The sequence below is a fragment of the Phocoena phocoena genome, chromosome 2, assembly GCF_963924675.1.
Source record: "Phocoena phocoena chromosome 2, mPhoPho1.1, whole genome shotgun sequence".
Classification (NCBI taxonomy): Eukaryota; Metazoa; Chordata; class Mammalia; order Artiodactyla; family Phocoenidae; genus Phocoena; species Phocoena phocoena.
Genome location: NC_089220.1, coordinates 87362483 through 87386206, shown reverse-complemented (window position 1 = coordinate 87386206; position 23724 = coordinate 87362483). Strand labels below are relative to the sequence as shown.

General features: G+C 41.4%; 1 protein-coding gene across 1 annotated transcript; it reads right to left on the bottom strand.

The window, feature by feature from the left end:
* Positions 1-548: 548 nt before the first annotated feature.
* EIF3J (eukaryotic translation initiation factor 3 subunit J) lies at positions 549-22121 on the bottom strand. Its single transcript, XM_065871243.1, has 8 exons — positions 21970-22121; positions 21780-21883; positions 11193-11250; positions 10595-10686; positions 7080-7194; positions 4215-4376; positions 1970-2043; positions 549-1620 (listed from the first exon to the last, which is right to left on the bottom strand). The coding sequence occupies exons 1-8, from the start codon at positions 22004-22006 to the stop codon at positions 1489-1491; spliced, it is 774 nt and encodes a 257-aa protein (XP_065727315.1). The 5' UTR covers positions 22007-22121; the 3' UTR covers positions 549-1488.
* Between the last annotated feature and the right edge of the window lie 1603 nt (positions 22122-23724).

The following is a 23724-nucleotide window of genomic DNA, read 5'->3' as shown; positions in this document are numbered from 1 at the left end:
TAATTATTGCTGTGTAGTCACTGCTTTCTGTTAATTCCTCAAATCATTTAGATGGTCCTGTCTTCCACTTACTGGTCTACAGAGCTTTGATTGAGGATCCTACTTCCTGTGTAAGAGAAATTTAAAATATTTTTTGCTCTGTCCCTACTTTTGGTTCTGTGGCAGTTTCAAAAACAGACTCCAACCACAGATTTGGTTAAATTGCTTAAAAGAAAATATATAATAGAGACAATCACCCTATCTCTGCTTACAGCCACAACCTGAGTTAAAAGTTCAATTACTCCAAATAAATAGTTCTTCTAGGTACTTAATTAGGCCTTAGTATCTAAACAACCAACCAATTTCCCCAAATAAATAAGAAGAGGAAGGCAGCTCTATGCCTTTGTTGCTCTAGGGTGACACTATTAAGGACCTCACACATCATTTTTGTTTTAAAACTACATCTACTTATCAAGCACTTATTAAGCTTTATAAGTATACAGAGAACTCTAGTCCCAAGAGCTTTGTTCTTTACTCTCCAAAAATATCTCTTGGGAGGTAACACAAAATTTAAGTCCTCACAATAGTGACTTTATTAAATTAGTTGCTTTATAAAACATTGCAGATGTCATAATTGTTAACATAACAATTTACCAAACTGTAGTTAAGTGGCGCAGTTTGCTAAACACGTTTTATAAAGGAAAGGAAATGCCAAAACCCTGTTAAAGCTGATCCACTGCAGCCTCAGAGAACAAAGGAGATTTGTTTCTCAGACACTTAAATCAGACAAATAAAATAGGTAAGGAGTTTCCCTCCCCCATCTGAAACACTCCATCAGTAGAATAGTCTGATAAATAGAAACTAGACAGTCTAGCATTCAAGAGATTCCACAACTTGGTAATGCAATAATGGGAGAGGTTTACCTTCTTCAGCTTCCAAGTTGGAGGGTTTTGGTCATTTAATTTTTAAGTATCAAACTAGTGCTTTTCAGCCGCCGTATCTTCACTCTGAGATAAGCAGTCTTCTTCATAATGTATTTTTAATATCCTCACGCTCAATTTTAAGACAAAGCAACTTTAATACTAGGTGCACACCACATGCCCTTGCAGCAGACTGCTTTTCTTGACAAGTTATGAAGTAGTTCAAGGAGGTATGGTTAAGGCTGTATTACTGAATGGTGCTGGTAAATACTACACAATTTTTTGTCATGTTGCAACCTTTGTTTCCAATTTAGTGACTGCTGCTATGGAATCAGATAGCAACATTAGGTCTGTTTTTTAAAACTATGATTTAGTAGCAATGGAGGTTCCCAATTTTAACCCCTTGGCAGCAAGATCCAAGTTCCCGCATTTGCACATTAGCACCTAAGTGTCAAGGGGTTAATAACCAGCACAAAAGATACTGCACTTCTGATTGTAGCATTTGGCAGAACTGAAAGGAAAGGAAGTTGTGCTACATGTTGAAGGGATTGTGGGCAACAGAAAGAAGACACCAGGAGAAGATAAAACGTCACATGAAGTCTTCAAAATCTTGTACATATCCTCCATCATAACCACCATAATCTGCCAGATCATCTTTCATGGTAGCCTTTAATCCCCCTCCGGGAACCACACCTTTCTTCTTCTTTTTGGCTTTGCTTTGCTGAAGATAAAAAGAGAATAATTCATGAGATTTTATCTACTGTGGGCACCTTATATGGTACAGCAACCCTCATAGAGTCAACAAAGCTCTGCTTCTAGAAAAAACTTAGTTCTATAAGGGAGATCCCACACCTGACCCAGAGAAATTTCTATTATTAATTTAGGAGAACATGACCATGTCTGTAAACAAAAGGATGGTAATGGCACTCATACTCCTGTTCTATTCCAATATAAATGGTATTGGTGAAGTGCAGTGCTTGACTTCTCAGGCTCCTACTACACTTGTTGAGAATATTATGCCTATACCCCATCCTTGTGTAATACACATTTCCCATGCAGCTAGCTCTTACCTTTTCTTGCTTTTGTTTTTCACTGCAAAGTACAGTCAATGAATTGGTAATCTTTTTCAAGTCATCAATTTCCACTAAAAAAAAAAAGCATACCAGTAATTTTTAAGCATTTTGGAGAATAAGTAAAAGCAAAATATACATTCTTCCATCTAATTTGTCCATCATTAACTTCGGTAACTTGGAAAGGCTATTTATTTCTCCTGTTTAACATAACACGATGGAGAATCATTCAGCCTATGGCTAGGCTCACAGATCAGAACCGTTTAAAGTTAAATGGCAAACTCAGCAACAAAAATTTATAATGAACTCTAATTATAATGACACTGCTCACCAGCGAGAAACTAGAAATGTCTTTATAGCTCACAATACTCCCTACCATTTTTCCTTATCCGGTCTAAATACGCAGAGAATAACCATGACTTATGGAAATAAACATCCTTGATGCTCAGTGAGGAGTATCTGAATGACTATGTAACGACAATTCTTTTTTTTTTTTTTGCGGTTCACAGGCCTCTCACTGTTGTGGCCTCTCCCGTCGCAGAGCACAGGCTCCAGACACGCAGGCTCAGCGGCCACGGCTCACGGGCCCAGCCACTCCGCGGCATGTGGGATCTTCCCGGACCAGGGCACGAACCCGTGTCCCCTGCATCAGCAGGCAGACTCTCAACCACTGCGCCACCAGGGAAGCCCATGTAACAATTCTTAAACTACAGATGATAACTCCCCACCCCTTGGGGTCTCCATTTTATAGCATACGAATGAGAATGAAAGTGGTAGTTATCTCAGAAATCTAAGTGCCCCACCAGGAAATAAGCCCATTTAGTGGACAACACATCCTTCCATCCTTATAAAAATATAAAGCTGGAAACAGACATGAGTTTTTAGCTACCCAAAAAAGTGTTCAGTCTGGTTAGAGAGCACCTTCAAAAACAGTAAAAATAGTATACAGAAAATAAAATACCAACTATGGGTACATCACTGATCAAATTCAGAACCTTCAACTTAGTAATAATTTCCCAAAGAAAACCTAACTTAAAATTCATTGGGTAGGGACTTCCCTGGTGGCACAGTGTTTAAGAATCTGCCTGAAAAAAAAAATAAATAAATAAAAATAAAAAAAAAAAAAATAAAAATAAAAAAAAGAATCTGCCTGCCAATGCAGGGGACACAGGTTCAAGCCCTGGTTTGGGAAGATCCCACATGCCGTGGAGCAACTGAGCCCGTACGCCACAACTACTGAGCCCACGTGCCACAACGACTGAAGCCGTGCGCCTAAAGCCCGAGCTCCGCAACAAGAGAAACCACCACAATGAGAAGCCCGTGCACCGCAGGAAGAGTAGCCCCCGCGTGAGGCAACTAGAGAAAGCCCTAGTTGCGTGCAGCAACAAAGACCCAACGCAACCAGATTAATTAATTTAAAAAAAAAAAAAAAAACTCATTGTGTAGAATTTATTTTTCTCAATCTTAAAAACAGCAGACAGGGCTTCCCTGGTGGCGCAGTGGTTGAAGAGTCTGCCTGCTGATGCAGGGGACAGGGGTTCATGCCCCGGTCTGGGAAGATCCCACATGCCGCGGAGCGGCTGGGCCCGTGAGCCGTGGCCGCTGAGCCTGCGCGTCCAGAGCCTGTGCTCCACAACGGGAGAGGCCACAACAATGAGAGGCCCGCGTACAGCAAAAAATAAAAACAGCAGACACTAGCAAAAGCAGTCCTTCCCACCTTAGTGCTATACCACCCCAGGTTGTCACTCCCATATCCCCTGCCCCTGAAATATATGACTCAGCATGAAACCAAATCCATGGACCCAGAGAATGGGTGCCAGCTCTGCTGAGCAACTTGCACCTGGCCATGGGCTTCCTCATTTATAAAATCAACAGACACTCCCTGTGATCTCACTCAGCTCTAAAATTCTGTATGATTTTCCCCAAAAGACACTTTGCTAGCTGCCGCCTCCAATATATAATTAGATAAAATAAGAAACTAGTGTTTTATTAGCTGTTGTGCCAACAAGCACAGATGTCTCTTTGGGAAGCCACTGTAACACTCAGAAAGCACCCTCAAAAAACAAAAACAAAAGCACTCAAACTCAATGTATATCTGCAGAACAACGCTCCCAAGCTAACTGCTAAAAAGCAAATCTTAAATGTATTAGAGCAACCCCTCCCCTCAAAAGTCAATCTCCATCCTCCTAAGTATGATGTGCCCCTACACATCCATTCACAGAGGCCAGAGATTAGAATTACTTACATGAAATACACACATCTCGAACTAAGGCTTCCAAAAAACTGGCATAATATAGTGATTTTTCATATTGTGTAATTTTATCTTTTAGTAACTTTCCAAACTCTGTGAAGTCATCCCTTGAAGATGGGTTCATAGCATCTATTCCATAAACTGTATTATTAACACCTGTAGGAGAAAGGGGACACAGAAAATATCAAAGATTTTTTTACTCGAACTAAGGCTTAAAAAAAACTGGCATAATATAGTGATTTTTCACATTGTGTAATTTTCTTTTAGTAACTTTCCAAACTCTGTGAAGTCATCCCTTGAAGATGGGTTCATATCATCTATTCCATAAACTGTATTATTAACACCTGTAGGAGAAAGGGGACAAAATATCAAAGATTTTTTTAAAGTTTAGAAACTAATTAGATACCTGAATAACCCTGTTATTTCATTCTAAAACAGAGGTTCTTAACCTGAGTCTACTGAAATCCTTGGACAGAATTCAAATGGTCTGTACGTAATTACTGAATCACAGGTTATTTCAATATTTTGACACCTATTTCATTATAACAGGTTTCCTTTGTAAGTAAAATCCTGTGTATTTTATGCATTTAAAGACAGTATATTAAGAAGGGGCCAAAAGGCTTCACCACACTGCCAAAGGAGTCCCTGGCACAAAAGTGATGCTCTTAAAGCATCTGTCCAAGAACAGCCCACAGAAAAGTTGGGAGAGAAAGAAAAAAGCAAAGCAAACTAAGATGGTTCCTGTGAAAGTATCCAGCTAACTACAGAAGCTAAAAAAGAGCAAACCATGTGTTAAATCCCAATAGAAAAATTAATCTGGCCTAAAAGGATTCTAGGCAATTAGACACTATGCTTCCGTATACTCCTCAATTATCAAGTAAATTAGTTGTTAACAATAACATTGATCCAGTATTTTAGTATGAGAAACATTAAAATCCTATTAACCAAATGATCACCATATGAATACATGTTTTTGCCTTTTAATCTATAGATTAAATAGATTACCACATAAACCCTCCTCTTAAATAAACACATGGGTGGCTTTTACCATTCTACAAAGACAGGATAGTGGCCAAGTGCTCTCTGTAATGAGATGAGTGTGGTTAAGACATGCCAAGCACTCACCAGTGGAGCATCCATAGCAACTCTTGAGATTGCTAAAGACCCACTGAAAGATAAGGTCATACTTCCAGTGAAAAGGAGAATGATCACTACAGTCAGCCTGCTTGATCCATTTTAAAGAGGAGGAAGGAGAGGGGAGGAAAAAATCAAAATAACTAGATCCTTCTTGGCTCTAGGTTTCATTTAAAAGTTATTTAACTGTTTCAGGACTTCCCTGGTGGCGCAGTGGTTGAGACTCTGCACTCCCAATGCAGGGGGCCCGGGTTCAATCCCTGGTCAGGGAACTATATCCCACATGCATGCCGCAACTAAGAGTTTGCATGCCGCAACTAAGGAGCCCGTGTGGCGCAACTATGACCCAGCACAAGCAAATAAATATTTAAAAAAAAAAGTTATTTAACTGTTTCAACACAACATTCTACTCTGAAAAGCACTCAATAGAGACAACAACAAACTTGGTTAAATGAAGTGAGAACTTTTAATTATTTCTCTGACCGTGTTTCTTACATTACCCTCTGTGCCATGTAACTATCCTCCTGGAACACTCTGAACTTATTATCTATTTACAGAATCCTGAACATATCTTTTATCTTACACCAAAACCACAGCTGCAGGCATGGCACACAGAAATGGAAGTCCTCTAAAGACAGGGCATGGTGAAGGCCAAGAAGGGGTACAGAAAGAAAGGACCTTGAGCACAAGAAGGCACAACCAAAGCTGAATGCCCCACCAGGACCAGCATACTATTGTCTAAATCTTATCCAGACTTAAGACAACAGGACAGTCCTACAGTCAGTTCAATATTTAAATCTCAAAGCTACAGACTTCACATTTCACCCAAATTTCATCCAACTGATACATACATTTAAAGCAGCAGTATACTTTATTTGGGTCCAATGACTTTTTTTTTTTTTTTAAATCTTTATTGGAGTATAATTGCTTCACAATGGTGTGCTAGTTTTTGCTCTGTAACAAAGTGAATCAGCTATACATACACATATATCCCCATATCTCCTCCCTCTTGCATCTCCCTCCCACCCTCCCTATCCCACCCCTCTAGGTGGTCACAAAGCACCGAGCTGATCTCCCTGTGCAATGCGGCTGCTTCCCACTAGCTATCTGTTTTACAGTCGGTAGTGTATACGTGTCCATGCCACTCTCTCACTTCATCCCATCTTACCCTTCCCCCTTCCTGTGTCCTCAAGTCCATTCTCTACGTCTGCGTCTTTATTCCTGTCCTGCCCCTAGGTTCTTCAGAACCTTTTTTTTTTTTTTAGATTCCATATATATGTGTTAGCACATGGTATTTGTTTTTCTCTTTCTGACTTACTTCACTCTGTATGACAGGCTCTAGGTCCATCCACCTCACTACAAATAATTCAATTTCGTTTCTTTTTATGGTTGAGTAATATTCCATTGTATGTATGTGCCACATCTTCTTTATCCATTCATCTGTCAATGGACACTTAGATTGCTTCCACAATTACTTTCTATCTTAATCACCTTTTATACAATACTCAAATTATTCAAAAATCTGAACATGTATCTCACTCTACCTTAAGTAATGAAATCTCAAATATAAACAAAAGAGATTAAAAACTGTTTTCTACTATCTAAATTAGCCAGTATCATGTTTCTTCAAAAAAGGTGTTTTCTGAATTTTCGTAACTAGTAAGACTTCCATAGTATTCATCACTTGGAACTTCAATACTGCACTGTTATCAAACCCCCACTTACCAAAAGTTTCTTTCGCTAATTCGAGGTCTGCCTCTTCCTGTAATTTCTTTAGCCGCAGTTTATCTGCTAATTGTTCGTCTGGTGTTAGCACTTTAGGTTCTTCAGGTTCTTCTAACTAAAATGAGACAGCAATGAAGTTTTAAAAGGGCTGGGATTATAATGGACCCAGAACATTTCTGTATTGTATGAATTTTTTTTCTAGACACATATAAATAATAGCAAACACTTATAAAGTGTTTACTGTATTTCAGGCATTCTTTTAGATATTCTTATCCCAATTTTACAGGAAAAACACCTGAGGCACAGAGAGGGTAAGCAACCTGCCCATGGTAACAGAAGGTTAACTCAGGTGGTCATGTGACAGAGTTCAGATTTGAAGACTGGGTTTATTTTGTGGTAATTTTTTTTAATTAAGGAATTGAGATTGCAGACAACTTGAAAATGGCACTCTCACATACTTTAGCTAAGACTGTATATTGAAACAACCTTTCTAGGGTAACTTGGTAATATTTATCAAGTCTTAAAAATATTCTTATATGCTTTAATCAAATAATTCCACTTGTAGGTATTCATCTTAAGAAACCAAAGCTGCATACAAATATTCAGCCAAAAGGAGGTCAAATGGGGTATTATTCATAATATCAAATAAATTTAGAGATGACCTAAATGTTCCACAACAGAATGGTTAAATAAAGTATATGGCACATCCATATGACAATACAATGTAGACAGAAAAAAAATTTTTTTCAAAGAATTAGAAAAACATTTCCCCCCTATTTATCTTTTTGTTCCACTTCTCTGAGATGACAGTTAACAGTTTAGTTTATATCCTTTCTATATACTGTAATATAATTTTCTACAATTTGTTACAAGGGGCTATCTTTGATAATATTTATCAAAGTGGGAAAAAGATGAAGGGAATTTGTGCCATTCATGGTTATCCGTGCCTGTGCAGTTCGACGAGTTTGATTCAGAAGTCCACTTGTGAAATAGGTCACATTTTATTTCTCATGGAGAAGATGAAATAAGAAAGGTCATGGGCTTCCCTGGTGGCGCAGTGGTTGAGAGTCTGCCTGCCGACGCAGTGGACACGGGTTCGTGCCCCAGTCCGGGAAGATCCCACATGCCGCAGAGCGGCTGGGCCCATGAGCCATGGCCGCTGAGCCTGCGCGTCTGGAGCCTGTGCTCCGCAACGGGAGAGGCCCGCATACCGCCAAAAAAAAAAAAAAAAAAGGTCATGATGCCAAGTTAGGAAATCTCAGAACACTTTCTCGAAAGAAAAAGGGAAATATCTCAATTGCCTTAGTAGACCTGAACATCATTTCCTGCATCAAAATTGAATATATCTTAACTCAATACTTGACCTAAGATAAAATTAATTTACGCAAACTAAGGTTTCTTTAAGTTGGAGACTAATATCAAGATACAACAAAATAAGTATAATTCTAACTTCAATGACTAAGAAAGATCAAATCAATACAACTTCTTAGACTGAGCTATAAGAATCCACTGCTTGTTCTGATCATATAAACACACATGTAGGGACTTCCCTGGTGGCGCAGTGGTTAAGAATCCGCCTGCCAATGCAGGAGACATGGGTTCAATCCCTGGCCCGGCAAGATCCCACATGCTGCAGAGCAACTAAGCCCGTGTGCCACAACTACTGAGCCTGTGCTCTAGAGCCTGCAAGCCACAACTACTGAGCCCACGTGCCACAACTACTGAAGCCTGCGTGCCTAGAGACCATGCTCTGCAACAAGAGAAGCCACCACAATGAGAAGCTTGCACACTGCAATGAAGAGTAGCCCCTGCTTGCCACAACTAGAGAAAGCCCTCGTGCGGCAACAAAGACCCAGCGCAGCCAAAAATTAATTAATTAAAAAGCATACATGTAGGTATTTTTAGATATACAAATTATTAAAAAGCATCTAAAATGTTCCTGACTTGGGGAAAACAGACATTCTCACACATTGTTGGCCATGATAATTTGCTACTAAAAAGGAATTTTAGTAGCTGATTCCAGGCCTAGGGGAGTCTACCAGATAAGCCAGGCATTACTTTTTTTTAATTATTTTTTAATTTTTATTTATTTTTGGCTGCATTGGGTCTTTGTTGCTGCACGCGGGCTTTCTCTAGTTGCGGTGAGCGGGAGCTACTCTTCATTGCAGTGCGCGGGCTCTCACTGCGGTGGCTTCTCTTGTTGCGGAGCATGGGCTCTATGTGTGCGGGCTTCAGTAGTTGTGGCTCATGGGCTCTAGAGCACAGGCTCAGTAGTTGTGGTGCATGGGCTTAGCTGCTCTGCAGCATGTGGGATCTTCCCAGACCAGGGTTTGAACCTGTGTCCCTGCATTATTGGCAGGCAGATTCTCAACCACTGTGCCACCAGGGAACCCCCGGGCATTACTTATTGTGCCAAAAAACAAGGAACCTTTCAAAGACTAATGGAGTTCTGTCAAAAGGATGAAGATAGGAACAGCTTTGAGGGACCCCTACTGTCCAATGTTGGGACAATTTAAGCATCAAAAAAAAAAATCACTGTGGGCTTCCCTGGTGGCGCAGTGGTTGAGAGTCCGCCTGCCGATGCAGGGGACACGGGTTCGTGCCCCAGTCTGGGAAGATCCCACATGCCGCGGAGCGGCTGGGCCCGTGAGCCATGGCCGCTGAGCCTACGCATCCGGAGCCTGTGCTCCACAACGGGAGAGGCCACAACAGTGAGAGGCCCACGTACAGCAAAAAAAATAAAATAAAATAAAATAAGAAAGCTTGCCATGATCTATGGCAAGATTTCCATGATATATTAAATAAAGCAAGATGAAAACTATAAAAATTGGGAGGAATATGACTCTACAGTTGTACACAAATGTACAAAATCACCTTGGAGACATCATAAACGAATATTTACTTATGGGATAGAGGGAGAGAAACAGGACAAATGAGTGAAGAGTTGGGAGTGCTTCTTAATACCGTTCTGATTTTTGAATCATGTAAATGTGTTTTCTATTCAAAAAGCAAGTAAATTAACACAAAATTCCTGATATTGCTCCAAATAATCAAGAACAAAAACATTTATACAGCACATGGCAGAGAAATGGACACTTTCTGTATTCACTCAAAATGTACACTGCAAAAAAAACAAAACACTAATCACAGCTAGAGAGAACTGCAGGCAATGACAAAAATCACTGACTATGGTCACAACACAGTCATGTTCCAAAATGTCTGTGAAAACTTAAAAAGGCATTCTAAGACATACAGCTTCTGGGTTTGGTTTTTGCAAAAACCACAAATTCAGTTTGTTTGGGATCATCTTATCTGATGGTATCCATTTATAGTCCTTACAAAGCCCTTCAAATGATTAGGTAATATTGTCTATTAAGATACTGCACCACTACTGATGTGAGAATTCTATATTTTAGAAAATAAATAGTACTATTTATTAGGTAATACTGTCTGTTAAGATGCTGCACCACTACTGATGTGAGAATTCTGTATTTTAGAAAATAAATAGTACTTACCCTCTTTTTAATTTCTTCTTGCCTTTTCTTCTGCTGCCGTTCTTTCTCTTTTATCTTCTCTGCTGTTTTTTTCTTTTCTGAAATTTTTACTTCTGAAAGTAATGTTTTTAATCATAGTTATCTTGAATACTTTCCAGTTTATGAATGAGACAGACATCATACTTATATACTTCAAGAGACCAAACCTCACATAGCTCCAATTTCATATGGGGATTTCCTGGCAAATAAGAATAGGAAAGTTCTGGGACTCTTCCTTTCTCCTCTCTAATCTGACCCCTAAGATCCAAACATCTCCCTTCTTATTTCCCTACAGTCCTTTAGGCAGGACTTAGATCATTCAACTATGATGCCTTATTTTTTACTCTCTCCTTTAACAAAAGCACTCAAACAGAAATTTGGCAGGTATCTAATCTGATTATGTTTTGAGGAGAGAGAAGAGATACAGGGAGAAGAGAATGAAGTGGTAACGGAAGGATGTTTGGTTTCTAAAAATAACCAAAATTTCTGATTTTGTAGGCATTTTCTCATTTGTCTTAACATAAGCATCAGATGTTCACTAAGATATAAAACCAAAAATGGAAGAACCCCAATGGCTTACCTGGTTTTACTTCTGCTTCTTCTTTTTTTTCATCATCATCATCATCATCCCAGTTATCCTAAAGAAAACGACCTCCGTTAATAATTCTTGCATGTTTACTTTTCCACGTGATCTTTATTATTAGCTTGTCTAACCCCACAGAAACAAGTTTGTTGGGGTTTTTTTTTGGTGTTGCATTAAATTTATAAATTAATTTTGGGAGAACTGACATTTTATAATGTTGAACTGCCCTAGCCAAGAAAAAGGGCTATCTTTCCATCTGTTCAAGGCTCCCTCTGTATCTTTCAAGGAGTGTTTTAAAGTTTCTCTTACAGGTTTTGCACATTTCTCTTTAGGTTTATTCCAAAGTATTTCATCATCTCTGTTGCCACTGTAAATATGTTTTTTTTTTCCTTTTATGTCCTCTAACCAGTTACTATTTTAGTATAGAAAAGCTATTGGTTTTTGTATGTTAATTTTATACCTTGCTACCTTACTAAATTCATTTCAGTTAAGTTAGTTCCATCATTGATTTTCTAGGGTTTTCCCAGGTATACTACCATATCATCTGCAAACAAGAGATAGCTTTATTCCTTCTTTATCAATTCGTGTGCCTCCACAATTGATTTTTCTTATCTAACTGCACTGGCAAAACCTCTAGTACAGTGTGAATGAACAGTGGCAGAGAAAATGGGCATCATTGCTTTGTTCTTCTCTTAATGGAAATGCCTCTAGTGTTTTCCCCATTAAGTGCTATGTACCCCACCACATTTATGCAGTAAAATTTAATCTTTTCTTTTATTCCCTCTGGATTCCAAGTCAATTAGAAAGTCTTTTTTTTTTTTATTTATTTTTGGCTGTGTTAGGTCTTCGTTGCTGCACACGGGCTTTCTCTAGTTGCAGCGAGTGGGGGCTACTCTACATTGAGGTATGCAGGCTCCTCACTGCAGTGGCTTGTCTTGTTGTGGAGCACGGGCTCTAGCCGCGCGGGCTTCAGTAGTTGTGGCTCGCGGGCTCTAGAGCGCAGGCTCAGTAGTTGTGGTGCACAGCCTTAGTTGCTCCGCGGCATGTGGGATCTTCCCGGACCAGGGGTCGAACCCATGTCCCCTGCATTGGCAGGTGGATTCTTAACCACTACACCACCAGGGAAGCCCAGAAAGTCTTTTCTTAAAGCAAGGAATTTTCTTCTAGAACATGTATGCTTTCATTGTTTTTTCATTTAGATCTCTGATCCACTGGAGGTTTTTCTTTTGTATGGTATGAAGTATGGATCTAATTTTATCTTTTTCCAAATGGTTACCCACTGTCACAGCACCATCTATTGAAAAGTCCACCTTGCCAATATTTTCTAACGATAAATGGAGTATAATCTCTAAAAGTTGTGAACCACTATGTTGTACACCTGAAATTTATAATATTGTAAATCAGCTATATCTCAATTTTTAAAAAAGTCCATCTTTGCCCTGTGATTTACCATATACTAAATTTTCTTAGGTACCTAGTCTATTTCTGTTTTCTGTTCTATCGCACCGGTCTGTTGTCTCTTCACGTACCAGTACCGACTGTTTTGATTAGAGGCTTTATCGTATGTAAGCTGGGGCTAGTCACCCCTTGCAGGTTTTCAGGGTTTTTTACTGTTTTCCTGGCCATTCTTGCACATTTGTTTTTCCATATGAATTTTTATATCAACTTGTCTAACTCCACAAAAAAGCTTCTCCATTAACAATTAAAACACAAGACAACCAAGCCAAAACTAACAGCCTCTCTTAAATAATTCAGTTGTTTTAAATGAAAAACTGAGCAGTCTTTATACTTCTTACTTCCCCAAATGTAAAAGCATCCAACATTCTAGCTAATGGCTTGATTATTTCAAGCAATATTCCATACAACACAACCCTGGTTAATGAATTAAATCTTTATAAAAATTTAAGCCCAACACTATAAATCAACTATACTTCAATTTTTTTTTTTTTTTTTTTTTTTTTTTTTTGCGGTACGCGGGCCTCTCACTGTTGTGGCCTCTCCCGTTGCGGAGCACAGTCTCCGGACGCGCAGGCTCAGCGGCCATGGCTCATGGGCCCAGCCGCTCCGCGGCATGTGGGATCTTCCCGGACCGGGGCACGAACTCGTGTCCCCTGCATCGGCAGGCAGACTCTCAACCACTGCGCCACCAGGGAAGCCCTATACTTCAATTTTTAAAAATTAAATTAAAAAAAAGTTAATCCCAGTATTAGAAAAGTCAAGAGCTGATCAACAGCTTCATGGAACCCGCTCCCTAACTTGGGCAGGGCACTTTAAGGTGGATCTATACTGTCTTTACAGTCACAGTCACTGGGCAAAATATAAACCAATTATCAAACAATCTTCTAAAGGCTCCACAGAATTTAGAAGGTTTAATAGACAAAGACACAGCCCTGTGTTTAAATAGGCTTTAATCTATAGGTAGCCTGACCACTGTCTCAACAACCGCCAGGCACACCAGGACACGCCCACTGGAAGCTGAGCCACAGCATGGCAGGTGCAAAGCAGGAGGCCCTGACGCTACTGGAAGAGGCAGAAGCTGACTAATGTGCCATAACTATGACACCAAGCTTCTGGTTTTTAACAAGACAGGTCATAAATCTGAATCAGCATCCTAGGTATATAAACTAACCAATCCTTGATTCTTAATAAAAATTTGTAAATCCAAAGAAATAAAAAGTCCTGATTAAGGCTGCCATGGGGTCTGCAAGCAGTGGGAAGAACTTTGTACAAAAGCATTTTTATAATAACTTTACCTTCGCAATTTAATCCTTAGTTCATAGTTAACAAACAGAATGAAAGCAAACCAGCCAGTCATTGTTTGAACATCTAAGATACTAGATTAGAAATTAGACAGCAAATGTTTATATTACCCTGCTGGTTTGCTTAAGTGCTTGTATCAATACACCATAGTACAAAAGGAACCAGAGAACTAAATATAGAAGTTAACTACTACCAGGAGTTTTTTGTCATTTTAATCTTCACAGAACACAGGAAAGCTGGGTCTGTGAGTGATATGCTGCTTAGATGGTGCTTCAGATAAAAGGACCAACTGCTTACTTCCAGGGGATGTTTATTTATAACTCCCTACTAATACCAGTGATGATGATAATAATGATAGATAACATTTACTGAGGGCTTACTTTGCACCAAGCACTGTGCAACGTACTTTATGTTTTATTTTTACTTTTTAAATTTTGGCTGCACAGAGAGGCTTGTGGGATTTTAGTTCCCCAGCCAGGGATTGAACCTGGACCCTTGGCAGTAAGAGCACGGAGTCCTAACCATTGGACAGCCAGGGAATTCCCCAAAGGACTTTACATATAGTAACAGTTAACCCTCACAAAAGTTCTGTAAGTAAGGTGGTGTTATCCCTACTTTACATATAAGTACACTAAGGCCCAGAGATAGCTATCCTACAATCCGAATGGAAAAATAATGAAGGAACCTGTTTTGAACAGGCCAAAGTTCCTTTAAAGCGTCATATTAAACATGACTTCTTACCTGAGTGCTGAAGTATAAAATATATGTCTGGGAACTAGGTCCCTCCACACCAAAATTTGTTCTTTCAATTAGTTCTGGAATGAGGTCCCCTGGAATTTCAAGGAACCCCATATCAAAGAGAAGGGTTACAGTACATACTAAGATATGCCCAGCTACAAATATGTCAATTATTCATCTCAAATTGCCTGTGCTAGATTTCCACTAATTTTAACAAATGAGTCTAGCAGCCTCTGGTACTAGGAGGCCAAGAAGGGAGAGGTATAGCTGAAAATGAGCAGCTCCATCCCAGTAACTCCAACATAGAGAAACAGCACAACAGAGTAACATTTCTGTTCAATGCTGATGTGCCTCAGTTCCCTTTACCAGTAAAACATCACCCCACCCATATCACTGCTCCTTCAGTATCTCATTCGCACTAACTCTATGCTCCACCTCTACCCCGCCCTGGTTTCCCTATCAAAGAATAAACCTTATTCTAGACAGTCATTACATTGTCCCATCAGTGCAAGCATAACTAGGCTACAGAGAATTCCACCACAGAATGGATTTCAGTAGCAAAAACAGTGGTCCCTAGTAAGTCCTGGAAACAACCATGACATCTGCTCCTCAGTTCATAAAAGGACCATGAAAGGCACCCTCACCCCAGACTGCTTGAAACAGTAATAACTGCCCTGAAGTTATTCCTATACTGGGGACAAGTTCCTAAAGAAGGGAGCATAGTGATATCAGCAAGAAGAGCCTGGCCATACTTCCAAATAGATGCAATCCCAAAAGCAGAAGGCCAGGTAGCTTTCCCCCAGAACTTAAAGAGTTTTTGCATCCTTAGTTGTAAAAGTAAATGTATAAAAGTAGAATGTCTATATCTGCCTAATTTTCCATAAACATCAGGACTTTGTAAATACTGACAATAAATTCAGATAAAATGTAAGAAGGGTTCCAAGAGAAACACCTAAAATGAATACTTAAAATAGAGAGTTAAGTCTATAATTTTGTAAGCCCTAAATGGTTGTTTTTGGTTCAAGAGATTACCTATAAATACTGAGTTAAATTCTTTACCCAATTATCATTGGTAGCCAATAACTCTTCCAACTATAATATCCGATCTATCTCCAAAAGTATTAACCAGGCTGCTCTCCTAAAATGGCCAGCTTCCTCAGAAGAGAGGCTGTTGATAAACTACTCACTTATCTATACTCATGTTCTACAGACACACACCCAGCATCATTTGAGCCATTTCTCTGAAAGAGATGGCTGCTTTTCAAGTTTAAAATCTGCTTCCTAATCAAATATGACTAAGAACTGAAAACATAACATAAAAAATTTAAACCCTGCTTTCTTTATTCCTAATAATGCAGTCAGTAGTTGGCCAGTCTGTCATTTTTATAATGTACAACTACAGAATGTCACATGCAATGAGAGAACACATTTAGGGCTGAAAATGTTTTCCAACTTAAGCAAGATATATTTATAGATCATCAAATAGAAGTAGCTTCAAATGAGCAGTAAATTTCTTCTGTCCCATAGCAATAGCCCATTAACTAACATATACTCCTCCCCCTTTCTTCTTTAGTTTGGTTTAGATAAAGCATAATCTCTTGCAGTAAGAGTCATTTACTGGTGTTCTGTAAGCTGTACCAACCTGCTCTGAGAAGCCTCAGAACTCTGTAGTGAGCTCCTGCCATGGCTAGACCTGCCAGGAAACTTTAGTTCTTAAAAGAAGCCCAAATATTCTTCCATCACCTCAGAACTATGATGGTCTCTGGAAGCCAAGGTACCTGCCTCAATAAATTCTACTTCACTTAAGTCAATTCATTAAGTTTTTAACACCCTACTATGGCTCAGCACTCTGCTGAATTCCATCTTATTGCTGACCTGTCTCATATTTGGAACTGTTATCAATTCTACTTTAAATTCCTGGCTAAGCTAGATCAAGAACAAGACACTGAACTCTAAACAAGTGGCTTATTTATTTTCAATGGTCCAGCATGACAAATATATTAGGTAAATATTTTTCAGTATTTTTTTTTGCCTTTTAAATTCTTAAGATGTCATTTATTGTGTTTTTCTTTAAAAAAGGAAAAAACAAAACAAAAATGTAAAATGAGATTCAAATTGCAAAACAAAGGAGAATACAGAGGCACAAGTGGAGGAGTTTACTCGATAGAAACAAGGTAGCCGAGTCTAATTATGGCGAACTGGGTGGGGGGCCGGGAAGGGGTAATGGATGCCTTATTGTAAAAATAACCATCCTAACTAAAAACTTACTAGTTTATAAAAAAAACTATCAGGGTATTGAAATGATATAATTGGTATTTTCTTCAAAATAATCTGGTTGGGGGAGGAGAGCAGTAAGTGCGGATACAGAAGATATAAGATTGGTCATGGTTTTTAAAAATTTTTTTTTCTTTATTTTTTATTTTTTGGCTGTGTCGGGTCTTAGTTGTGGCACGCAGGCTTCTCTCTAGCTGTGGTGTGCAGGTTCTCTCTCTAGTTGTGGCGTGCAGGCTCCAGAGTGGGTGGGCTCTGTAATTTGCAGCACATGGGCTCTCTAGTTGAGGTGTGTGGGCTCAGTAGTTGCGGCACGCAGGCTTAGTTGCTCCGTGGCATGTAGGATCTTAGTTCCCTGACCAGGGATTGAACCTGCATCCCCTGCATTGGAAGGCAGATTTTCTACCACTGGACCACCAGGGAAGTCCCTGGTCATGGGTTTATTAAACTTTTCTTTCCACTTCTTTATATGTTTAGAACTTCTCATAAGTTACACACACACACTTCCAGATACCCATTTCCTAGCAAAATGCCACCTTCTGAGAATTCCCCAGCAATCTCCAATTTCTTTGAAATACAGATGCCCTACTTCAGAAGTACTGTTTCCAACGCTTAAAAATGTCCTTACTCTGGTAGATATAAACTATTAACCAGGATAGGATCCTAACAGACAGTTGAATGGGCATGAGGCAGGCAGTTTTCAACTAAGTCAGCTCTCTAGGATCTTTGTTTGTTTGTTTGTTTTTGCAGTACGCTGGCCTCTCACTGTTGTGGCCTCTCCCGTTGCAGAGCACAGGCTCCGGATGCGCAGGCTCAGCGGCCATGGCTCACGGGCCTAGCCGCTCCGCGGCATGTGGGATCTTCCCGGACCGGGGCACGAACCCGTGTCCCCTGCATCGGCAGGCGGACTCTCAACTACTGCGCCACCAAGGAAGCCCTCTCTAGGATCTTTTAAAGAAATTCTGTAATAACATTACAGAAGCAAATGTCTGAGATGATTGATCACAGCCAGAAGTTTTCTCAAAACAAACTCCACACCCTTTGAATAAATCTAGTTTCTAATCTGTTTCACTGAAATGATGGGATACTAGTAAAATGGAGTAAAAGTTGTATTGTTCCTGCGTGCAGTGGGTAGGTACTCACTGCCTTCTTTCTTTCTTTTTTTCTATCTATCTATTTGGCTGCGTTGGGTCTTCGCTGCTGCACGTGGGCTTTTCTCTAGTTGTGGCGAGCGGGGGCTACTCTTTGTTGCAGTGCACGGGCTCCAAGCGCACAGGCTTCAGTAGTTGTGGCACGTGGGCTCTAGAGCGCAGGCTCAGTAGTTGTGGCACACGAGCTTAGATGCTCCAAGGCACGTGGGATCTTCCCGGACCAGGATCGAACCTGTGTCCCCTGCACTGGCAGGCAGACTCTTAACCACTGCACCAGCAGGGAAGTCTGTGCCTTCTTAATCAACATAGCCTACACATCATTCCAGCAATGGGGAAGGAATCCAGAGATATATGCCAAGAAAATAATTCCTCCCACTGCCTCTACATAACATCAGGATAGTACAGAAAGGGAATATAAAGCTAATGTGACAGGAAAGTACGCTCCCTAGTTCTTACCTTTTCACTGGGAAGAAGCATAGACTCCCCCCTACCATGAATATTAAAAATTCTACAGTTTCACCTATACGCACTGCCACTTTCAGACAGCTATCTGAAAAGTCAAGGGCAGCAAAATGCTATATCTACTGAAAAACAGTAAACTACTGAAGCAAGTTACTGTAACGAGGACCTCAGTTTTCCTTTCATTTCTCAGGACACTACAAATGACATTAAACCTATACTCTTAAAGGTTAAACACTAGATGCTGACATAAACTGAAGAACTTACTGTTTCTACATACCTTACTTTTGAAGGACTTTTCAAAAATTCACATACTGTATTATTTAAGGACTATGATTATTCGATCTCATGGTAACTAAACCTTGTTAGCATCTCCTTACAAAAGGATTAAATGCTAAAACATTAGAATTCAGAAATTTGGTATTATAGGTATCCCTCACTTTTTAAAGTTCACTTTATGCCACTTCGCTTTTTTGAATGACCCTCGTTAATAACTGTGCTCGCTAAGTGAAAGAAATCCAAAGAGGATTTTCACTTTTATTACAAGTGAAAATAGCATTCGTTTTTGCACTGAGCCATTATAGAGGCAGCGTGCACCCAAGCAGCAAGAGTGGCACTGCCAAGGCCAAGCTCCTTCTCCACCAAGCTACTCAGCATCTCAGCATCAAGCTGCCATAGCTTTGAACTGTGTCTGCAAGCATCTGTGCTTTACCTTGATTCATCCTGTGCATTTGTTAGCAAGATGTGTCCTAAGGCAATTGCTTCTTTCAGCTCAGGGAAGGTTTCATAGGAATGCTCTACTTTCGGATAGCAGGGAAAACCTGTACTCACTACCATTCAAGGTGACAAATTTCAACTCTAGATTGGTAACCTCTGAGCAAGCAAAAACTTGCTTGATAACCATGGTCATTCAGTTCAAAACAAAAAATTCACAGTAAACAGCCACCGTGGAGAGAACTTACTCCTACTGAGCTTAAGCACAAGAAAATGTGGCACAAAAATAACCCCAGCTACTCGATCTAAACAGCCTAAAGATATTTTCCATTAGCCAGAAAAATACTCTCTTGCAGAGAGAGAGAATTAACATTTACTGAGTGCCTACCAAGTGCCAGGCAACTCTGCTTAATGCTTGACATATTATCTCATTTAAAGTGCAAAATAATCCTCTGAGGTAGCTTCTGTAATGACAAGATTGGGAAATGGAAGAGAAAGAAAAAAGGATTAAAAAACTGGTTCATGACCACAAACAGAAAATGTCAAGGCAAAAATATAGATCCAGGTCTGTCTATTCCAAACTACTAGGAATCAAACTACTCCATGATCACCTTAATTTGGAAGTCTTGGAGAAACTCAACAGAAATAAACCAGCATTTCAACATGGAAATAAAATGGACAAGTTCAGCTTTCTACTCCAATATCAACTTCAAAGTTTATGTAAAAGAAATAAGCTACTTGTATAAAAGAAAGAAATTCTGCACTAAAAGAGTGCAAAGAGGCGAGATGACCTTTAGGGTACATAAGATTTACCTTTTTGTAAATAAGATTTACAACTTATAAATCTCCAAAATTAGTTCCAAGTGGTCAGAATTATATTTATCAGGATTGACACCATTAAATACAATAATTTCAGTCAGTCTTCTTCATGATATCAGTCTAGACTACTTCATTCAAACTTCATTTTCTGATAATTCTTTTCTGATTTCTCTAGTCGTTTCTTCTCACTTATTCCCAATTTTCATAACAGATGTCTTAACTCCTACATCCACTCTGCACAGAAAAAGTGAAAGGACAAATCTGAACTAAAGACTCAAAACAGAAAATCTGCTACAATGTAGGGAGGTAACTAATATCTTGCAATGAGGCTGATAACACAATCCATTCCCATGTCTATACAACATTTAAATGAAACATTTAAGTATCTTCACAATAGTATTGCTCATTTATTAAACCCAAGATTTGCAAAGCTCGCGTCATCCCTGAACCTCAGGCTGTTCAATGAATTGGACATCCACCTCATCAGACTCAGGTAAAATGTAACAAAAGCAGTATTAACACAAAATTCAGAGTGATTACCTAGCTTAAATTTTTTTTCAACCCAAGCAGAAGGATTTGTAGGGTTGTTAGCATGAGCTGAAGGGTAGAAGTTAGAAGAGTAAAACATTCACCAAATGAATTGAAACCATAAACAACCATTTTCCAACTCATACTAAACCTTATCTTCACAAAAATAAAAAGATTTTGAGAAGTTTGTTAGTAAGAGTCTTAACATTCTGTGCTTGAGACTTCTGTAGCTACCTGAAAAACAAAAACGAATGCAGTAGTCATAATGTCATCTGAAGCCCCCAGGAGTTCTCAAAAACAAACGAAGACGGTAAATCAGGTTCAAATCTACAAGGCATAGGAAAAACAACCACCAAAAGAACACAAAACACTGACTCCCTCGTCTTCTCCAACCACCAAATCTTCACTATTTCCTTACGCGTTCGTGTGTAAATGAATAATAGGTCGCTGTGTGGACTACCCAGGTTTCTCATCACTAACTGCTAGCTATCTCAGTACTCAGTTCATCCTTTTACCACAGGATGGGAGAAGGGAGGCTAAAAATTGTTGCGTTTGTGTGGGGGGAAAAAAAAAGGTGGCTAAAATTAAACCACAATATTTCACTCATCCAACACCTCGAACAAACTCTACAAATGGGCCTTCGGGGATATAAATGAGTTATTGGCCCTGGGGAGACCTGAGCTTGAAAGGGCAGGTGGGTTGCAAGACTTTCCATATGGGATAAGCCAGAGGCTCCATTCTCAGCTTCCCAGTCTCATCCCCGCGAGCAACTCCAGACCGCGAAGTTTGCACGTGGGCCGGTCCAGCAGCTGCTGTCACCTCCCGTCGCCAGTTGGCGGGTGGGATCCAGGCCGGAGCGCAGACCTTCAAAGAAGGGCCGGGGCTAGGGCTAAGGCTAGGGCTGGGGCCAGCGACTCGTTAGGGAAGTTCAACAGACCACGCTGCCCGCCTCCGGCCCATATGGCCGGCGAAAAGAGGGGAACAGGGCACCGCCAGGCCCTACGCTCGAGCCTAGACCCACGGCCCGCAGGCCCGGGCGGCGCCCCCGGGCCCACACTCCGTCCGCCCGCCCGTCGGCGGGCAACTCTGCCCGCGACACCGCCAGCCCGCTCCAACACTGCTCGGAGCCCCGGCCCGCACCCACCTTGACGTCCTCGTCCTCGTCCTCGCCTTCCCAGCGGTCCCCGCCGGCGGTGCCGCCGCCCCCCACCTTCCGCACCGGGTCTTCCACGGAGAACGTGTCCGCGTCTACGGAAAAGAGCGAGCCACGTTAATGCCTCCCTGGGTGTGGGGCCAGCGCCGGCCCAGGCCCTGCTCCCGGAACTTCTCCTCACCCCAGGAGTCGGAGTCCCCCGCCGCTGCCGCCGCCATCTCGAGCCGGGTGTAAGCGTGTGCAAGTAGAGAGCGAGCAAAGAGTTAGCGCGGCGGATGTGAGTCACTGGATCTGCTCTCGTTGACCGGCGCAGGGCACGCTGGGACCTTGGCTGACTGAACGCCAGGGCCCAGGCCCCGCCCCTTCTGGCGGCGGCTGGGGCGACGTGCGCGCGGGCCGGAAGGGGGCGCGGAATGCGGCGGGCAAGGCGGAGCGTCCTGTACTCCACGCCCCGGGGAGGTCCTGTGGGCTAGTGGGGTGGGGAGAGAGGAAGGGGCTGAGGGAAGGCACCCAATCCTGGGCCCTGGGAAGGAAATGTAAGTGCGGGAAAGTTAGCAGGGCGGTACCTTGCCTGGCGCTGGGCTCTCGCCTGCCCTCTCCACCCCTCCCCTGCCAACCCCATCCGCGCCCCAACCAGTCGGATGCGCCCTTCCTCTGGTCACACGGATCGCCTCTGGCTGCCGCTGGCTGACACCTAGGAAACCCACAACCTCTCCACGCCGCACTCAGAAGCGGGCTCTGAACTCCACGCCCACCTATGGGGGCGGTGGATTGGCCTCCCCGATCACTGGAGGGCGCGGTTGCGCTGGGCGAGGTGGGGTCCCTCTGGAAGCCGGGGTACGCAGGGCTCCCGGGAAGAAGCGAGCGGAGAGGGCCGAGCTCCTGGCAGCCTTCCCAGCCAGGGTGCTCAGAGTCAGCTCCTGGCACACTTGCCTCCAGTTCGTCACGAAGGAATCGAAGGCAGCCCCAGTGCTCAAGGATTTTCCCTTCCTTTGAGCTCCTTGAAGCCAATACATGATTCATTCTTTCGCAGAATAATTTCGGAACTCGGTCTGCGCTAAGCATAAACTCTAGCCTTGCCCTAAAGGAGCGCACAATCAAGTAGCAAAAATAGACATGTAAACAAATTTCGACACAGTGCGATGACTGCAACAAAAAGAAGCATTGCGAGGTTAAATGTAAATGGGTAACATTAACCGCGGGGGGCGGGCGGGGAGCGGTAGGCCACTTGAAAGGCTTCGGGAGGGTAAGCACTGCAGTAACGAGTTTTAAAGACGAAGTGAAATTTGCTCCAGTGCATTTCCCGTAGAAAGATTGCATGTGGTCCCTGGTCTGACTGAATGGCGCAATTGGAGATAACCTGAACAGGTAAACTGATCGTAATAAAGGGTTTAAGATGGGTTAACCTGCACTCTGTCCTTCGGGCCATTGGGCTCCACTGCAGGATTTTCAGAGGCGTGCAGTTTCAGATATTTTTATTTTGTTTTTGTTGTTTTCTTAATTTATTTTTGAATATGTAACACACGTACTTGGTACAATGTTCAAGTTATAAAAGGGTATACACAGTGATCAGCCATTCTGTTTTTTCTGGTGGCAACTATGTTTCCCATTTCTTGTGTACCTTTTCAGAGTCTACAAATAGTACACATTTTATAAAAGATGGTCTTCCAAAAGATATCCTACAGCCCACTTACTCAAAGTTTGTTCCTGATCAGCAACACCCGGGAGCTCGTCAGAAATGCAGAATCTCAGACTCCATCCCAGAATCATAATCTGCCTTTTAACGAGATCCTCAGATGATTGTACGTTAAAGAGTGAGAGGCAATGCTATACAGCCATCCGTTGATAAAGAGGGATTGGAAGGAGGTAAGACAGAAGGCAAGGAAAGACTAGAATGTAAGGTCCCTAGGGCACAATCTGTCTTTTATTAAGTTAT

What these genes read in the sequence shown, in the direction of transcription:
- EIF3J (XM_065871243.1), bottom strand. Translation starts at nt 22,006, where the DNA reads ATGGCGGCGGCAGCGGCGGGGGACTCCGACTCCTGGG. An exon ending in GGGGGACTCCGACTCCTGGG is followed by an intron (nt 21,884 to 21,969) that starts GTGAGGAGAAGT and finishes TCTTTTCCGTAG; the next exon opens with ACGCGGACACGTTCTCCGTG. An exon ending in ATTAGCGAAAGAAACTTTTG is followed by an intron (nt 4,377 to 7,079) that starts GTAAGTGGGGGT and finishes TTTCTCCTACAG; the next exon opens with GTGTTAATAATACAGTTTAT.